This window comes from Aulostomus chinensis, chromosome 16 (genome assembly GCF_037954235.1).
Source record: "Aulostomus chinensis isolate RoL2024-O1b breed Wild chromosome 16, RoL_Achi_v1.0, whole genome shotgun sequence".
NCBI classification, from domain to species: Eukaryota; Metazoa; Chordata; class Actinopteri; order Syngnathiformes; family Aulostomidae; genus Aulostomus; species Aulostomus chinensis.
The window spans coordinates 6,862,564-6,875,399 of record NC_141335.1 but is presented as its reverse complement, the minus strand read 5'-3'; the positions used below and the strand labels follow the sequence as shown (position 1 = coordinate 6,875,399).

General features: G+C 44.0%; 1 protein-coding gene across 8 annotated transcripts; it reads right to left on the bottom strand.

Annotated features, from left to right (window-relative positions):
• Positions 1 to 313: 313 nt before the first annotated feature.
• zbtb18 (zinc finger and BTB domain containing 18) lies at positions 314 to 10,766 on the bottom strand. 8 transcript variants are annotated; one of them, XM_086181013.1, is made up of 3 exons: positions 10,326 to 10,713; positions 8,157 to 8,319; positions 314 to 5,357 (listed from the first exon to the last, which is right to left on the bottom strand). In XM_086181013.1, the coding sequence occupies exons 2-3, from the start codon at positions 8,170 to 8,172 to the stop codon at positions 3,643 to 3,645; spliced, it is 1,731 nt and encodes a 576-aa protein (XP_086037139.1). In that variant the 5' UTR covers positions 8,173 to 8,319; positions 10,326 to 10,713; the 3' UTR covers positions 314 to 3,642. The 8 variants fall into 8 exon arrangements, with proteins under 8 accessions (XP_086037139.1, XP_086037138.1, XP_086037141.1 ...); XM_086181012.1 differs by lacking the exon at positions 10,326 to 10,713 and adding an exon at positions 9,975 to 10,213; XM_086181015.1 differs by lacking the exons at positions 8,157 to 8,319; positions 10,326 to 10,713 and adding an exon at positions 10,720 to 10,766.
• Positions 10,767 to 12,836: the final 2,070 nt, after the last annotated feature.

Genomic DNA, 12,836 nt, shown 5'->3' with positions numbered 1-12,836 from the left:
TGGAAGCTTATGTGAACATGCATGTGCAGGGGATTTTGAATTTATTATAAAAGTATTGTTGAAGACACTTTTTTTTTTTTGCAGTTCACACACGAGTTAATGCTCGGGTCGTGCAGCAGGTTTTGGCCGTTCTACTCAGTGACTTGAGATGTGGGTGGAAGCTGCATGTGGGAATGTGCGTGTGAACCATAAAAATGTGTCGTTGCAGTAATACTTCAAAGGAATATATGTATATTTATATATATATATATATATATATATATATATATATATATATATATATATATACACACACACACACATTATATATATATAAATAAAAGTGATTTCAATATTGAGCTCATTTTAATGGCAGTTAAGATACTTTAAGTTGCAATTTGACATGTTGAGTCAAAATTCCACATCGGGATTTTTTTCAGTGAAGAAAATAAAAAAAGTTAATTAAAAAAAAACAAAAAAAACTTTGACACATATGTTGAATTTCAAGATTCTTATAATTTATTGCAGTTTGCACACAATTTAAAAATGTCAACAACAGCACACCAAAAATTACAAAACTAAACACAATTAGAATTTACTCCCCTTGAGAAAAACAACAAAAAAAAAATCAACCCAACTATGATTGTCAAAGCTAAAAATGACTAAATCTGGAAAAAAGAACCAAAAAAAGTAAAGAATTTTTTTTTATCTCAACGGGGAGCAAATATATCTCAATCAAAATCTGCTTGTTTTTTTTTCTCAGACAGTGATTGTCCTTTTTAAAAGACTCCCATCCCACCCACTCCCATAAACTGTCTAAGACATTTTTATACCTTGCTTTAAAAAAATCTCCCACCCCCCCCCCCCCTTAGTTTTCAAGTAAACACAGCAAAAAAGATGGAGATCATCGGGGTGGTTAGTTCACAGCGTCTTGAGCAGTTGACATCACTCCCACAACTCCACCCTACACTCACACTTGAAATTAAATAAAATTAAACAAAAAATAAACAAAACAAAACAAAACAAAAAAAACAACAACAGCCCGGACTACAGCAGTTTAAGGCGGTCAAGTACAACCAGAGGAACAGAACGAAAAACAGCAGTAATGATGAAAACAACAGCAGGAAGGAGAGAGCCCATATGCAGAGACGCTGCCAGTGAATAAAGAACGTTTCTAGAAAAACGAGCCGACGCAGTGCAAACTGCCGCAATGTCACCCACACTGCTGCATTGGCAAAGCCTGTAGGTGCCACCAGATGACAGGGCGGCACACACAACCACCCCCACCCACCACATGCACATCAATGGGGCATTAATGAACATACACACATACACGCACGCACACACACATACATACATACACACACACACACACACACACACACACACACACACATCTGAGAGCTTCATACTAAAGGAGTTCCAGTGAGGGGAAATGTGGTTTCAGAATTTTCTTTTGGGATTGTATTAACGCTTGACCTTTAGCTTTGAAAAAAACAACAAAAAGAGTACAAAAACTGAAAGTTTAAAAGTGATGTAGCCCCATATACAACATTTATATAAAAAAAAATCCAATCACATGGTCAAAATATAATAAGACATCATTTTCTGATAAGTTCAATAAATTTCATGAATTTAAACTATTCGCTCTACAGTATCAAATTCTTCCACACAGTCAGAAATGTTTTTATTAAAGGCATCTTTTCAGCAAAAATCTGATTTCATGTCTTTTAGCTTAAAAAGGTGCATTCAGGCATGCCAATTCTCTCAAAGTGGATTATGTTTCAAGTGGAAAACACACATACGAACGTTTAACGTGGGACTCACGCCGATGTGAGATGCAGCGCGCTGAATTGTTTGGGTAACTGAGTCCGCCTGCTCAGCTTAACGCGACACAACGGCCTGATGAAGATATCTGACCCTTCCACCTGAAGCCGGACAGTTTCAGCCTCTCCGTATCCTTCACACACGTGTCAACAGACCCGACACGTCGCCCAAACGGCAGAAATAACGAGGAGATGGCTTCAGAATATTTAGATGAAGATGTAAAACAAACATACAGCAGTAGAGAAATGCAACGCCTGAGGAGGAGGAGGAGGAGGAGCAGTAGGAGGAAGTGCTGGGTGGATCTTCAGTAGGTTCAACTGACTGGTAATAACCAAGTCGCACACACTCATAAACACACACACACAGTAGAGAGATCAGTGCATATAGACACAGGCTTAAAATGCTTTATCATATCGCTTCAACATCCCACGGAAACACATTCGGAAACACTCTTCTAGGAGCCCGGCGCCAGACCTGTGACAAGTAGAAAAACTGTCGAGTGTAACGTTCAAACTTTTCCTTCCCTCCCCGACCCTCCCAATGCAAAAACCACAACTTAAAAGGTTTAAGACAAAATCAAAAAATTTCATGCATTTTTTTTTCCATACTTGTGAGAAATATATTCAGTTTTTCAACAGACTGCACCCTGGAGTAGTATTCACAAAGAAAAGAAAAGGAAAAGCCCATGGTCAAATATTTGATCAATTACAATGTGTACAGTAATACAGCAAATTCACATTTTTTTATTTTAAAATATACAGGTTTGGACGTCATGCAACAACAGCAGGTCCCATTACAAAAAAAGTAACAAAATAATAATAATAATAATAATAATAATAATAATTAATAAAAAAAATTAAAATTTAAACTATAGCAGAACAATATACAACAACCTTAAATTAAATACCTTTTCAACGAGAGATGTTTAAAAGACTGCCAGCTAGATTTAAGAAAAAAATCTATTAATAACAATAATAATAATTATTAGAATAATTTGTAAAGATCTTCTCATTTTTAGAAAATACTTCAAATTGATTGGAAGTGAAAAAAGGAGGCTGTGCATTGCATGAGTGCCATCAGTTTGTCTGTCAGTCAGTCAACTTTCCCCTGAACACACAACACCAAAGAGCTTAACAAGAGAAGCGGGGAGCGCTTCGCCAGCACACTTCCATGCCAGTAGAAAATAAAATTGATACACACAAAACTCACTCATACACACACACACACACACACACTCATGCATGTCAGGTGAGATTTTTGCCAGAGTAGTGCGTGCGCGCACACACACACGCACACACACAAACACACACACACCTCTTCAAACTGTGTGTGGTGGTATCGACAAGTGGTGATCACAGATACCCGTTTAGTGTATTGTAATGTGTTTTCACTTCAGTGTGTTCGACCTGAACTCCTGCCGTTGAGTTTGCTGTCTGCAACTACGACCGAAAATGTCGGACAGAGTCCGAGTGTTGTGTCTGAGATGAAACTGAGATAAAAACAAAAAACAAAAACAAAAAAAACCCCAAAAAACCTTCAAAAGGCGAGACATTCTCATTGGGACTCATGTCCTTCGACACATTGAAAGCCACCAAACAGAACTTGCGCCAAATAAAAACAGAATAAAAACAAATGACCCCCAACGAAAACAAACTCAGTAGTAACATTTTCATGTGCTATTAAAGTGCAATTGAATGAGATTTTGCAACATACAAGAACATGACTCACTTAAACCCCAAATATTAAACTTTGCCACCTCCCTGTCACCTCCCCATGACTCTCTGCCCTTTTTCTCTCTCTGCTCTGGTTCTCTGGGTGCAACCTGCCAGTCTGAATCTACTTCCACAGTTCCTGCGAGCTGTCCTCAATCGCCCAATCCCTGACATTGGGCAGCGCCAGTGGTTCGCTCTTCACTGACAGCGAGTTGACCAGTTCGCAATGGAACTTGCGGATGTGTCGGTAGAGGTCCCCAGACTGCGTGAAGCGCCGTTCACACCACTTACAAGCATGCGGCTTCTCACGCGTGTGCACCACTGCGTGGCGGCTGAGGTTGTGTGAGTACTGGAAGCTCTTGCCGCAGGTGGTACAGGTGTAGGGTTTCTCACCGGAATGTGTCCGCTCATGGCGCTTCAGCGTATACATGCAGGAGAAGGTCTTGCTGCAGATGGTGCAGGTGGGTACGTTGACGTCTCCGGCGGGCTTGGAGCGGATGCCCTCCTGCTCCCTGAAGTGGGAGCTAAGGTGAAGCTGGAGGATGTGCGGCGATGGGAAAACCTTATTACACAGCGGGCACATGAAGATCTGGGTGTGTTGAGCTGATAGCATGTTGGAGACGTAGGGCAGCAGGGAGTTATCCATGCTGGCCGCCTCGGCCTGGGCACGCTCGCTCTCACCGCCGAGTATGTCCTCGTTGTCTCCCGTGGCCGAGGGCTTCTCATCCCGCTCCAGCTCTGAGGCCAGAGAGGCCTCACGCAGGGCGGACAGGTGCGCTTCCAAGCCCAGCCTCCTCTGGACCGACAGAGGCCCTCCGACCCCATGGTGGGTCAAGCCTCCGTTGGCACTGGGAGTCGTCACCTTGTTGAGGCCACTGTGCTCCATGTCATAGTCCCCTCCTCCCAGTTCCTCTTCCTCGTCTGAAGCCACACCCCTCTCCACTTTCACCCTTACAGCCAATGGGCTTTGGAGGCTATCTGGTGTAGCTGTTCCGCTGAAATAGGACTGGTGGTGATTAGTGTGGTTACTACCGGCAATCGGCTTGACTGACAGGTCCAGGACGCAGTCGGCTGCATCACTTGACACCCTCCTCCCCCTGTGGCCTCCACGAGAGCTCACAGAACGGTGGGACCTCTGGGAGAGAGATCCCGTAGAGCTGGTGGGGCTGCCGGCCGGAGAGAGCAGCTTCCCTCCGTCTGCCAGCCCTTCCCCAGCCTGCGTCTCCGCGTCTCCATGGCCCGGGCTGGTTGTGGCCATGGCTGGTGTTCCGGGTCTGTCTGCAGACGGCAACCTCAACCACAGTGGTCCTCCTTCGGCCTTCCCCTCCTCATCTTCATCACTGTGCAGCAGGTCAGCAGTAGCAGGCCGGCCTGTAGAACCATCTGAGAGACTGTCGGCCTTATCGGAGCAGCTGGACCCACCATCATCCTCTCTCCGCGTGCTGTCCGCCTCCGCTGTGGCCTTCTGCTTCAAGCGTTTCTTACACACCTTGACAATATCATACATGTGCAAGTAGCTGGCCGCAGCCAGCACATCCTCCACGGGAAGGTCCTGGAACTGCAGCTTGCCCTCATACATGAACTCCAGGAGGAGGGAAAAGGCAGGGGCTGTGACTATGTCGCTGTTGAGGTGCACCACGTCTCTCTTGTCCAGCTGATCCTTGTAGAAGAGGTGAAAGTACATGCTGCAGGAGGCCAAGACAGCACGGTGAGCACGGAACTGGGCATCGCCCACAAGCACCGTAGAGTCACACAGGAAGCCCTGGTGCCGCTGCTCGCTCAGACACTGGAGTAAATGTCTGCTGTGGTCTGGGAACTCCATCCTGCCGTCCTCATAACCTGCAGCCACACAGAGACAGACAGACATAGTCAAAGTTAGTCCAATAGAGGTCTCAGTATCTGTGACGACAATTTATAAATATCAAACAATTACCACATTTGAATTAAATCTGAAATGTTTCATTAGAATTGTGCTGTGAATAAAATATTTGTTTTTCGATACAGATCCAGTATAGAGGAAGGAGAAATTTGGATGAAATTGCATCAACAAGACAATTTAAATTCAGATAAAAGAGAAACACAGAGATTCTAACGAGAAGCAAGACAACAGACTTTAACTTCTAAATGAAATTTGCGTCTGAGATCAAATTCCAGTTAAGCTTAGAGATCAAGATCTTCATTGTTTTTACAATCACTCAGGCTTTTGTGATAACAACAAATTTGGTGTGAGCAAAATTATCTTAAATGACGCCAATTAAAAAAAACACAAAACGGAGGAATCCGAGAGATGAGACAAACGCCAGGGACACATATGGCGTGAGATGCTGAAAACAGACCGCAGACAAGACGAAACGCAAGCGAGACAAACACACCAGCTAAGGATGGGTCACTGAAAAACAGGGACATCCATGAATTAAAAAGTTCTGCATACAAAAATATATAAAAAGTCAAAAGATAGATTTGAAATTTTACATTTTCTCCATGTGCCAGGCAATACAGGTTTTGTTTTCTTATTACATCAACAAATAATTCAACTCATAAAAAAATAAACACTTCATGCACACATTCCTTTGCACTATTATCATTAAAAAAATCATTAAGTTTAAATAAAAATACAAACTGTAGAAACTACATTCAAAAACTGGAATGAAAGACTGATAACCCGTTCACACGGATAAAGACGTGATTACAGGTAAACCACCAGTGACAGATTCTTCTCCTCCTCTCTGTTTCTCTCTAACTCCTCTGCCTGCACTCCTGGATTGTCGCTGCTCCTACGCTGGTTATTTTTATTAACCCACTTTGGCCTGGCCTGGCACAGCCCTTTTAGGTAACCGGCTTTCAGCTGCACACGCTGTCCTCCCGTACACACGCACACACACACACACGCACACACACTTAGTACCAGCCTACCTACCAACCACCTCCACAGGCTAAGTCGAGCAGGAAAACTGGCCAATTGAAATAGCACTGTCAAAACAAAATAGCTTGTCCCTTGTTTAACCTACGAGCACCGGCTTTAGATGCAAGATTAAAGAAGCGCAACACACACAAGAAAAAGAAAAAAAAGGTGGGGAGACAGAAAAGTTGCAGCAAAGCTCATCGGAAACATTGGTAGGATTTGATAAAAATTTAAATGATAAAAATTACAGCGCGTTTGGAAGATGACGGTTGAGGCTGGCGAGGATGAAAAGTGTAAAATCATTAAGTCCCACCTGTTAACCAAGTCGATTTGTCCTGCCTGAGAAAATACATCGGCCCGCTCTGCACTGTGTTAACCAAAGCAGTTAAATCACCTCATTTGAATGAAGCTAAACCAAGACTGACAGCGTGTGTGTGTGTGTATGTGTGCGTGTTGAGTGTGTGTGTGTGTGTGTGTGTGTGTGTGTGTGTGCGAGTCGCCCCAAAGCTTGTTCAGACTACTTTTAATGAGGGGGGCTTACGGGGAGAAGGGTGCACCACCTCCCACCCTCCCCTCCTCCCTCTGTCCAGCCAAACCCCTCTGCCACCTCCTCCTCCTTCCTCTAAACACACACTCTCCTTCACTCCTTCCCCATCTAACAAGAAAAAAACCCGCACATCCGCCCCACAGTAGGAGCTGCCCTCTTGCTTAACCCCCCCCCCCCAGCCCACCACCACCAAGAAGAGAAGATTTACAATACAATCACTGTAAGTGCCCTGCTCGTCACAGCATCAATCCTAATCCTTAAAGATGGCTAAAAATAAAGACGGCAGTGGCGGCGGTGGGGAGGGAGCCGTCGGCAGAGGCTCAGGAGGGCAGCAGCCCGTCACCCGGCCGGCCCGGCCTGCCAGCTCAGGGGTCTGGGAGAGACACAGAGGGGCAGGGAGGGAGAGGGAGAGGCTGGGATGGCCAGGGAGGGGAGGCTTACCCACATCTGATCCAGCTGACGGGGGCCATATGGCAGCTGCTAGCCAGATAAAGAGATTAAGACTAGGAGGGAGTGCGATTACAGCTGTCTAGCCAATTCAGGCAGCTCAAATCTGCAACTTCTAAATTAGTCTCCTCTACTCCAGCCGACAGGAAAAAAGCGGCTAGAGAGGACCGCACATGCTTTCAAGTGATTTTATAGCGAGTTGGATTTAACTGGCAGTAAAAACAGATTAGATTATTAGCATTAAATAACTGCTCCTTTTAGTTACATTCATGCTCTTTTATTAACTAAAACTGCTCAAATTTAGCTAATTAATTTTTTTTTTTAAATTTTTTACACAGCTTGACTTTAGTAAAATAACTTTGTGTAACTCATACATCAAAAAATTAAGTGTGAAAAGGAATAAACGTTAAATTTCTTCAGCTGTAACATTCAATTAATGAGCTTCCAGACAGGACGCCTGACAACATAGGAAACTAAACGCTAGTTTTAAATGCAACTCTTGAGACTACAAACTAAAAATACAGCAGTGTTCCAAGACTGCAATTACCCCTCAGACAGGCAGCACCAACACAAGTTTACTACTGAAACACTCAGCAGCAGCTTGACACAGCGCTCACACTGGTTTGAAACATATAAAATAACTACTCCACAAGCCCGGACTGTGCTATTCACTGTCTCTCTTTCTCTCTCTCTCTCTCACACGCACACACACAACCACACACACACACACACAAAACGATACCTGCAGCAGTATGCATCAACTTGATTAACTCCAATGTAGCAGAATAGCTGGGCTCTCTGGCTGGGAATGGCTGTGTATCTCTCTCTCTCTCTCTCTCTCTCTCTTGCTCTCTCTCTCTTTTCTTTCTTTCTGTCTTGCTCTTTCGCTTCCTCGCTCGCTCCCTCTGAATCAATGAGTGGGTAGAAGAGGAGAGAAGAAGAGGGAGGCAGGCAAAAAAACACACTGTTCAAACTGCGAGGGACAGATGCAAAGTGGAGGAGATGTTGGAGGGGGAACGAGATACCACCTCCCTCCTCCTCCTCCTCCTAACTGGCGCTGATCGGCAGCCACAAACACGCACGCACGCACACACACACACACACACACTTACACACAGAGCACTAACTCTCCCAGGCTGCCGCTGAGACTCACAATAAAGGACTGGGGAGGGGTGGAGGCGGTGGAGGGATGGAGGAGGAGGAGGTGGGGTGGATGGCAGCCTGTCAGCTGCTCTGACATCATCCTCAGATGGAGATGCTACCTCCAGCTGTGCTCTTTCTACAGCCATATGCTGCCTCCTCTACACTCCTGCCACCAGACTCCTCTTTCATTTTACCAACACCACGCAACTTTGTCTCTTTTCTCCCCCCTTTCTCTCTCTCTCTTTCTCTCTCTGGGAAAAAAAACATGCGTTGACTAAATGCAGAGGGATTTGCTCTTAGGGAAAAAAAATGACTTGAACTCATCAAATCATGAACCACCCACTGCTACAAAAACTATCAAGGAATAGGAAAGTTTACAAATGATACAAAGCAGTTATAAGCACAAACTTTTAAAAAAAAATTCTTTCTCTATGCTTCCGTTTCCTTCCAGTAACTATAAACAAAAGCCACCACATCAAATTTGCAACTGACAGACGCACGCAGCTGATATTGTTTTCCACTTGTTTACGGTTCAGCGCCACTGCCTCGTCTTGTATTCATTCATTCACCCACTCATTCATTCATCCGTCCATTCGTCTGACCACCCCTTCCCTCCCCTCCCTACACGGACCCTTCGGACAGCTAACAGGAACAAAAATGAAATGAGGAAACAATGGGAACAAAAAAAAAAGATAGAGAAGTTGCCTAATGAGTGCAAATCCTAAACAAAACCTATACAAGCCTTTAATAAGCCGGGGAGAAACTTATTAACACCACAGACTTATTTTGCTTTCATTTTGGGAAAAGTTTTTGAGAATTAATGGAGCAAGTTACTTTTAATTTCAGTTTTTCACCCAAAAAATATAACCTTCACATTACAGGGTCAAAGGACAAAATACAGGACAAATACACACCAACAATCAATTAAAATAAATAGTGTTTAGCACAGTTTAGAGGGCCGAGTCATGAGAATGTTCTCCTTGTTTTATATTGGTGCAACATGTGTGGGCAACATTAAGATAATTGCAACAATTCATATATAAACTTTTCACAGATTTCTAATAAAAATGCATTTAAGACCTAAATATACTCTTGTTGCAGAGGCTGTGTTTATTGTCTACAAGCCCATTTGCTGCAGGCAGTGTGCAATTACAGTGATATAAAGTCGTACTGCAACACTCAATTTTACTTTTACACATATTATAACATGACCGTGTTGCAATCGAGATTAAAATCCCGCGATTACGCTTCATGGAAATGTGACTAAAATGATCCGAAACTTCATTTTAAAGACACTTTTAACTACCAGCCATGACACAGCGAGGAAATAGCTACAGAACTTGAAGCAACGTTACTGTTGAAAGGCTGTGAGACCGCCGCCGAACTTCAAAAAACAAGACTATAATTAATTTCTTACCAGAAGACACAACAAACATCCAGGGAAGGAGACGCACACACGGACACACTGACCCTCGCAGCTAGCTATAGCCCGACCGAGGCTAACAAAGTAACGCGAACAGGCGTCAATATTGAGCTATTTACAGTTGTTCCGAAGGCCCCGGTGCTATGACAACAGCTGCTAAAACACCACCGAAGGAGAGCTAACATAGCAACTAACAGTGCGTGGAGACAACACAGTCATGCTAAGGAAGGTTTAGCTACTTTTCCCCCTCCGTAACCCACCCTCTCTCCCTCTCTCCCTCTCTCGCTCGCTCTCTCTCCACTGAGCCTCCTTTAATCGGACTCCGGTATTAGAGGCAGCACTTACAGACAACAAGGTCCGACGTCTTCCCTGCTTCCTCCGTCAAATCCCCTTTTTTTTCCTTCGGAGGCAAAACTAGATTGACTTTGGACTAATTTCCATAACAGGCTGTCGAGGCGAGCAGGCGGAGGGGACGGGGAGTCTAGCACTCTGCGGCGGCCAGATGTTTCCGAGCTGTTGCTGCTCAACTCGGGCTGGGAAAGGAGGCGAGTTGACTGGCACGGCACGGAAGCCAATGGTGCCGGCGAGAAGGAAAGTGAAGGCAAATTAGAAGCGGCCCTCTAACAGAGGAGAGGGAGGGATATGTCTTCTTCTCTCGTCGGCGTAGGTTGACACCAGGCAACAACAACAGCAGCACATAGAGTGAGGAGGCAGGGAAGGAGAAACAGCAGGGCCAAACCTGGCTGGATCTGCGAGTCGGCGAGGCGGACTGGCGCAGCGGAGAGCGAGAGAGTGTAGAGAGCGGCGCAATGCGTCCTGGGTAGAGTAGTCCAACCGGAGCCGCGGGAGGCGGAGCTGATGCGAGCAGGTGCACCACCTTGACGAAGAAAGAAAGAAAGAAAAAAAAAAAGCTGTTGGATTCAGTCAGTGCTGGGTTGGAAATCTCAAACGTTTAAAAGCTGAAATCATTGCGCGATCACCTGCAGAGGTGAGAGAAGAAGTCATCTTTACTCAAATAAAAGGAGCAATACAGAGATACTTCATTACAAGCTGTAGTGGACAAAGTACACAGCTCCAGTACATAAACTATATTCATTCCAATATCCCTCCACTCCAAGAGAAAGGTGCTCAGTCAATTTCTGTACCTGAAGCACTGGACAACCTGCTTTTGTGTCATACTTCACCCACAACACGTATTTGCCTTTCAAACACCCACAAGTACACCTGTATCTTGAACTCACAAGGTTTTCTTCTTCCCCCTCCTGTATTACCTTTTTACCAGGATGCAGAAAAGGCCAACCACGTATATTTAGGTTCCATCTAATGGCGACAGTACACAACAAGTTTTCAAGTCCTCGAGCCCGTTGTCCGACGTAATCCATGTCTTTTTTTTTTTTTAAAGCCAGTTGTATGCTCAGTAATCAAAAAATGCTTTGAGTTACGCTAGAGATAAACTATAACTGTTAAATTTTCCTTTCAATATCAACACATTTCTTTATTATTTCCAATATGTACTTATAGGATTGGGCAGCTTTCTGAAACCACCCACCGCAATGAACAACTTCCCTGTAGAACCACGATGCTCCACAAAGTCTACAGAGAAAGTTGCACAAATACCGGAATAGAAATGCAAAATGGATCAGCCTGGGAGCAAATCGGGTATCAGATAAACTTTCAGTGGTCACATCACCGTGAGGTTGGTAAAACATATGAACAAATTGAGCGTAATGATGATTTTGTGAATTGTTCCTGATAAATAAACTATTGAACCAAGATTCCGTCTCTTCTACTATGAATGGGGCTTTGATAGAAAACTGACAGCATGCACCTCCTGAGGAAACACGGAGGTTACGTGTGGAAAGGCCTGTTTGACCTGTAAGTGGTTTACCATAAACAGGTTGTTGCTTGTGTTCCTCCACTGACAGCTGACTTTTATCATATCAGTTTATCACTGCTGCTGGTCCTCACAGTGGGACCTCACAGTTTTTTTTCCCCCTGCAAGCTTAGAGACCAAATTATTCTCATATATCTTTTGATTCTTTATGTCTCATAAAAGATTCTTTTTTTTTTCTTCTTTTTTTTAAAAATCTCAACGGACCTGGATATTTTTGTCTATATGTCATCAAGGGACCAGCGGTTTTAGAATGCAGAGATGTATTGCAGTGTTTGTCCCTTTCTGGAAAGAGATGAAATATTGAAGGGAATCTCTTCAAAACATATTTACATTCACTGCAGAAGAAGGTTAAAAAAATATCTCAAGCAATCAGTGGTTTCCCTCTTCTGCTGTAAAACCACATTTTTAAAAAAATCCCCTCAGATTTGGGTCACTGGGACAAAAACCTTTATCAAACGTCTGTCATGGGAGCCTTGACATGAAAAAGTTTGGGCAGCCCTGGTTGCCTGAGTGAGTCTGCGGGCCTATTTGCATCCCCTAAACCCCGTCCTAGTAAACTAATTGGCGTTACTAATAGATGGCTGGATGAACGGCATCTCTGTATGGTAATGAATTCACACGATCCGGTGTCATAGCTGAAGGACTTGTTAAAATGCAAATGAATGATGACCCTGTTATGTGTCTATCAATTTGGGGATCCACTTACCAGCAAAGTACAATGAGCCCCTTGTGCATGAATATACAATTAGGCACACAGGCAGGAATAGTTCGGCCTGCACATAAAATGGATTTAAGGACAGACTTTCAAAACTATCAGCTAATTTAAGCAATAAATATGAAGCCATTTGAGTTTATATTAGGCTGGTTTTTATGATGGTTTTCTCTCAGTGATGCAAGATGCACCTCGCTGTCACTGTAAAGAGCATCAGACAGCCTTGAATGTATCGAAATCTGGTATGTGA

Bases quoted from the DNA above. Each gene is read 5' to 3' on its own strand.
- zbtb18 (XM_086181009.1), bottom strand. From the start codon at position 6,773: ATGTATTTTCTCAGGCAGGACAAATCGACTTGGTTAACAG. The intron at 5,358-6,733 runs GTGGGACTTAAT...GTGTGGCTGCAG, and splicing joins CAAATCGACTTGGTTAACAG to GTTATGAGGACGGCAGGATG.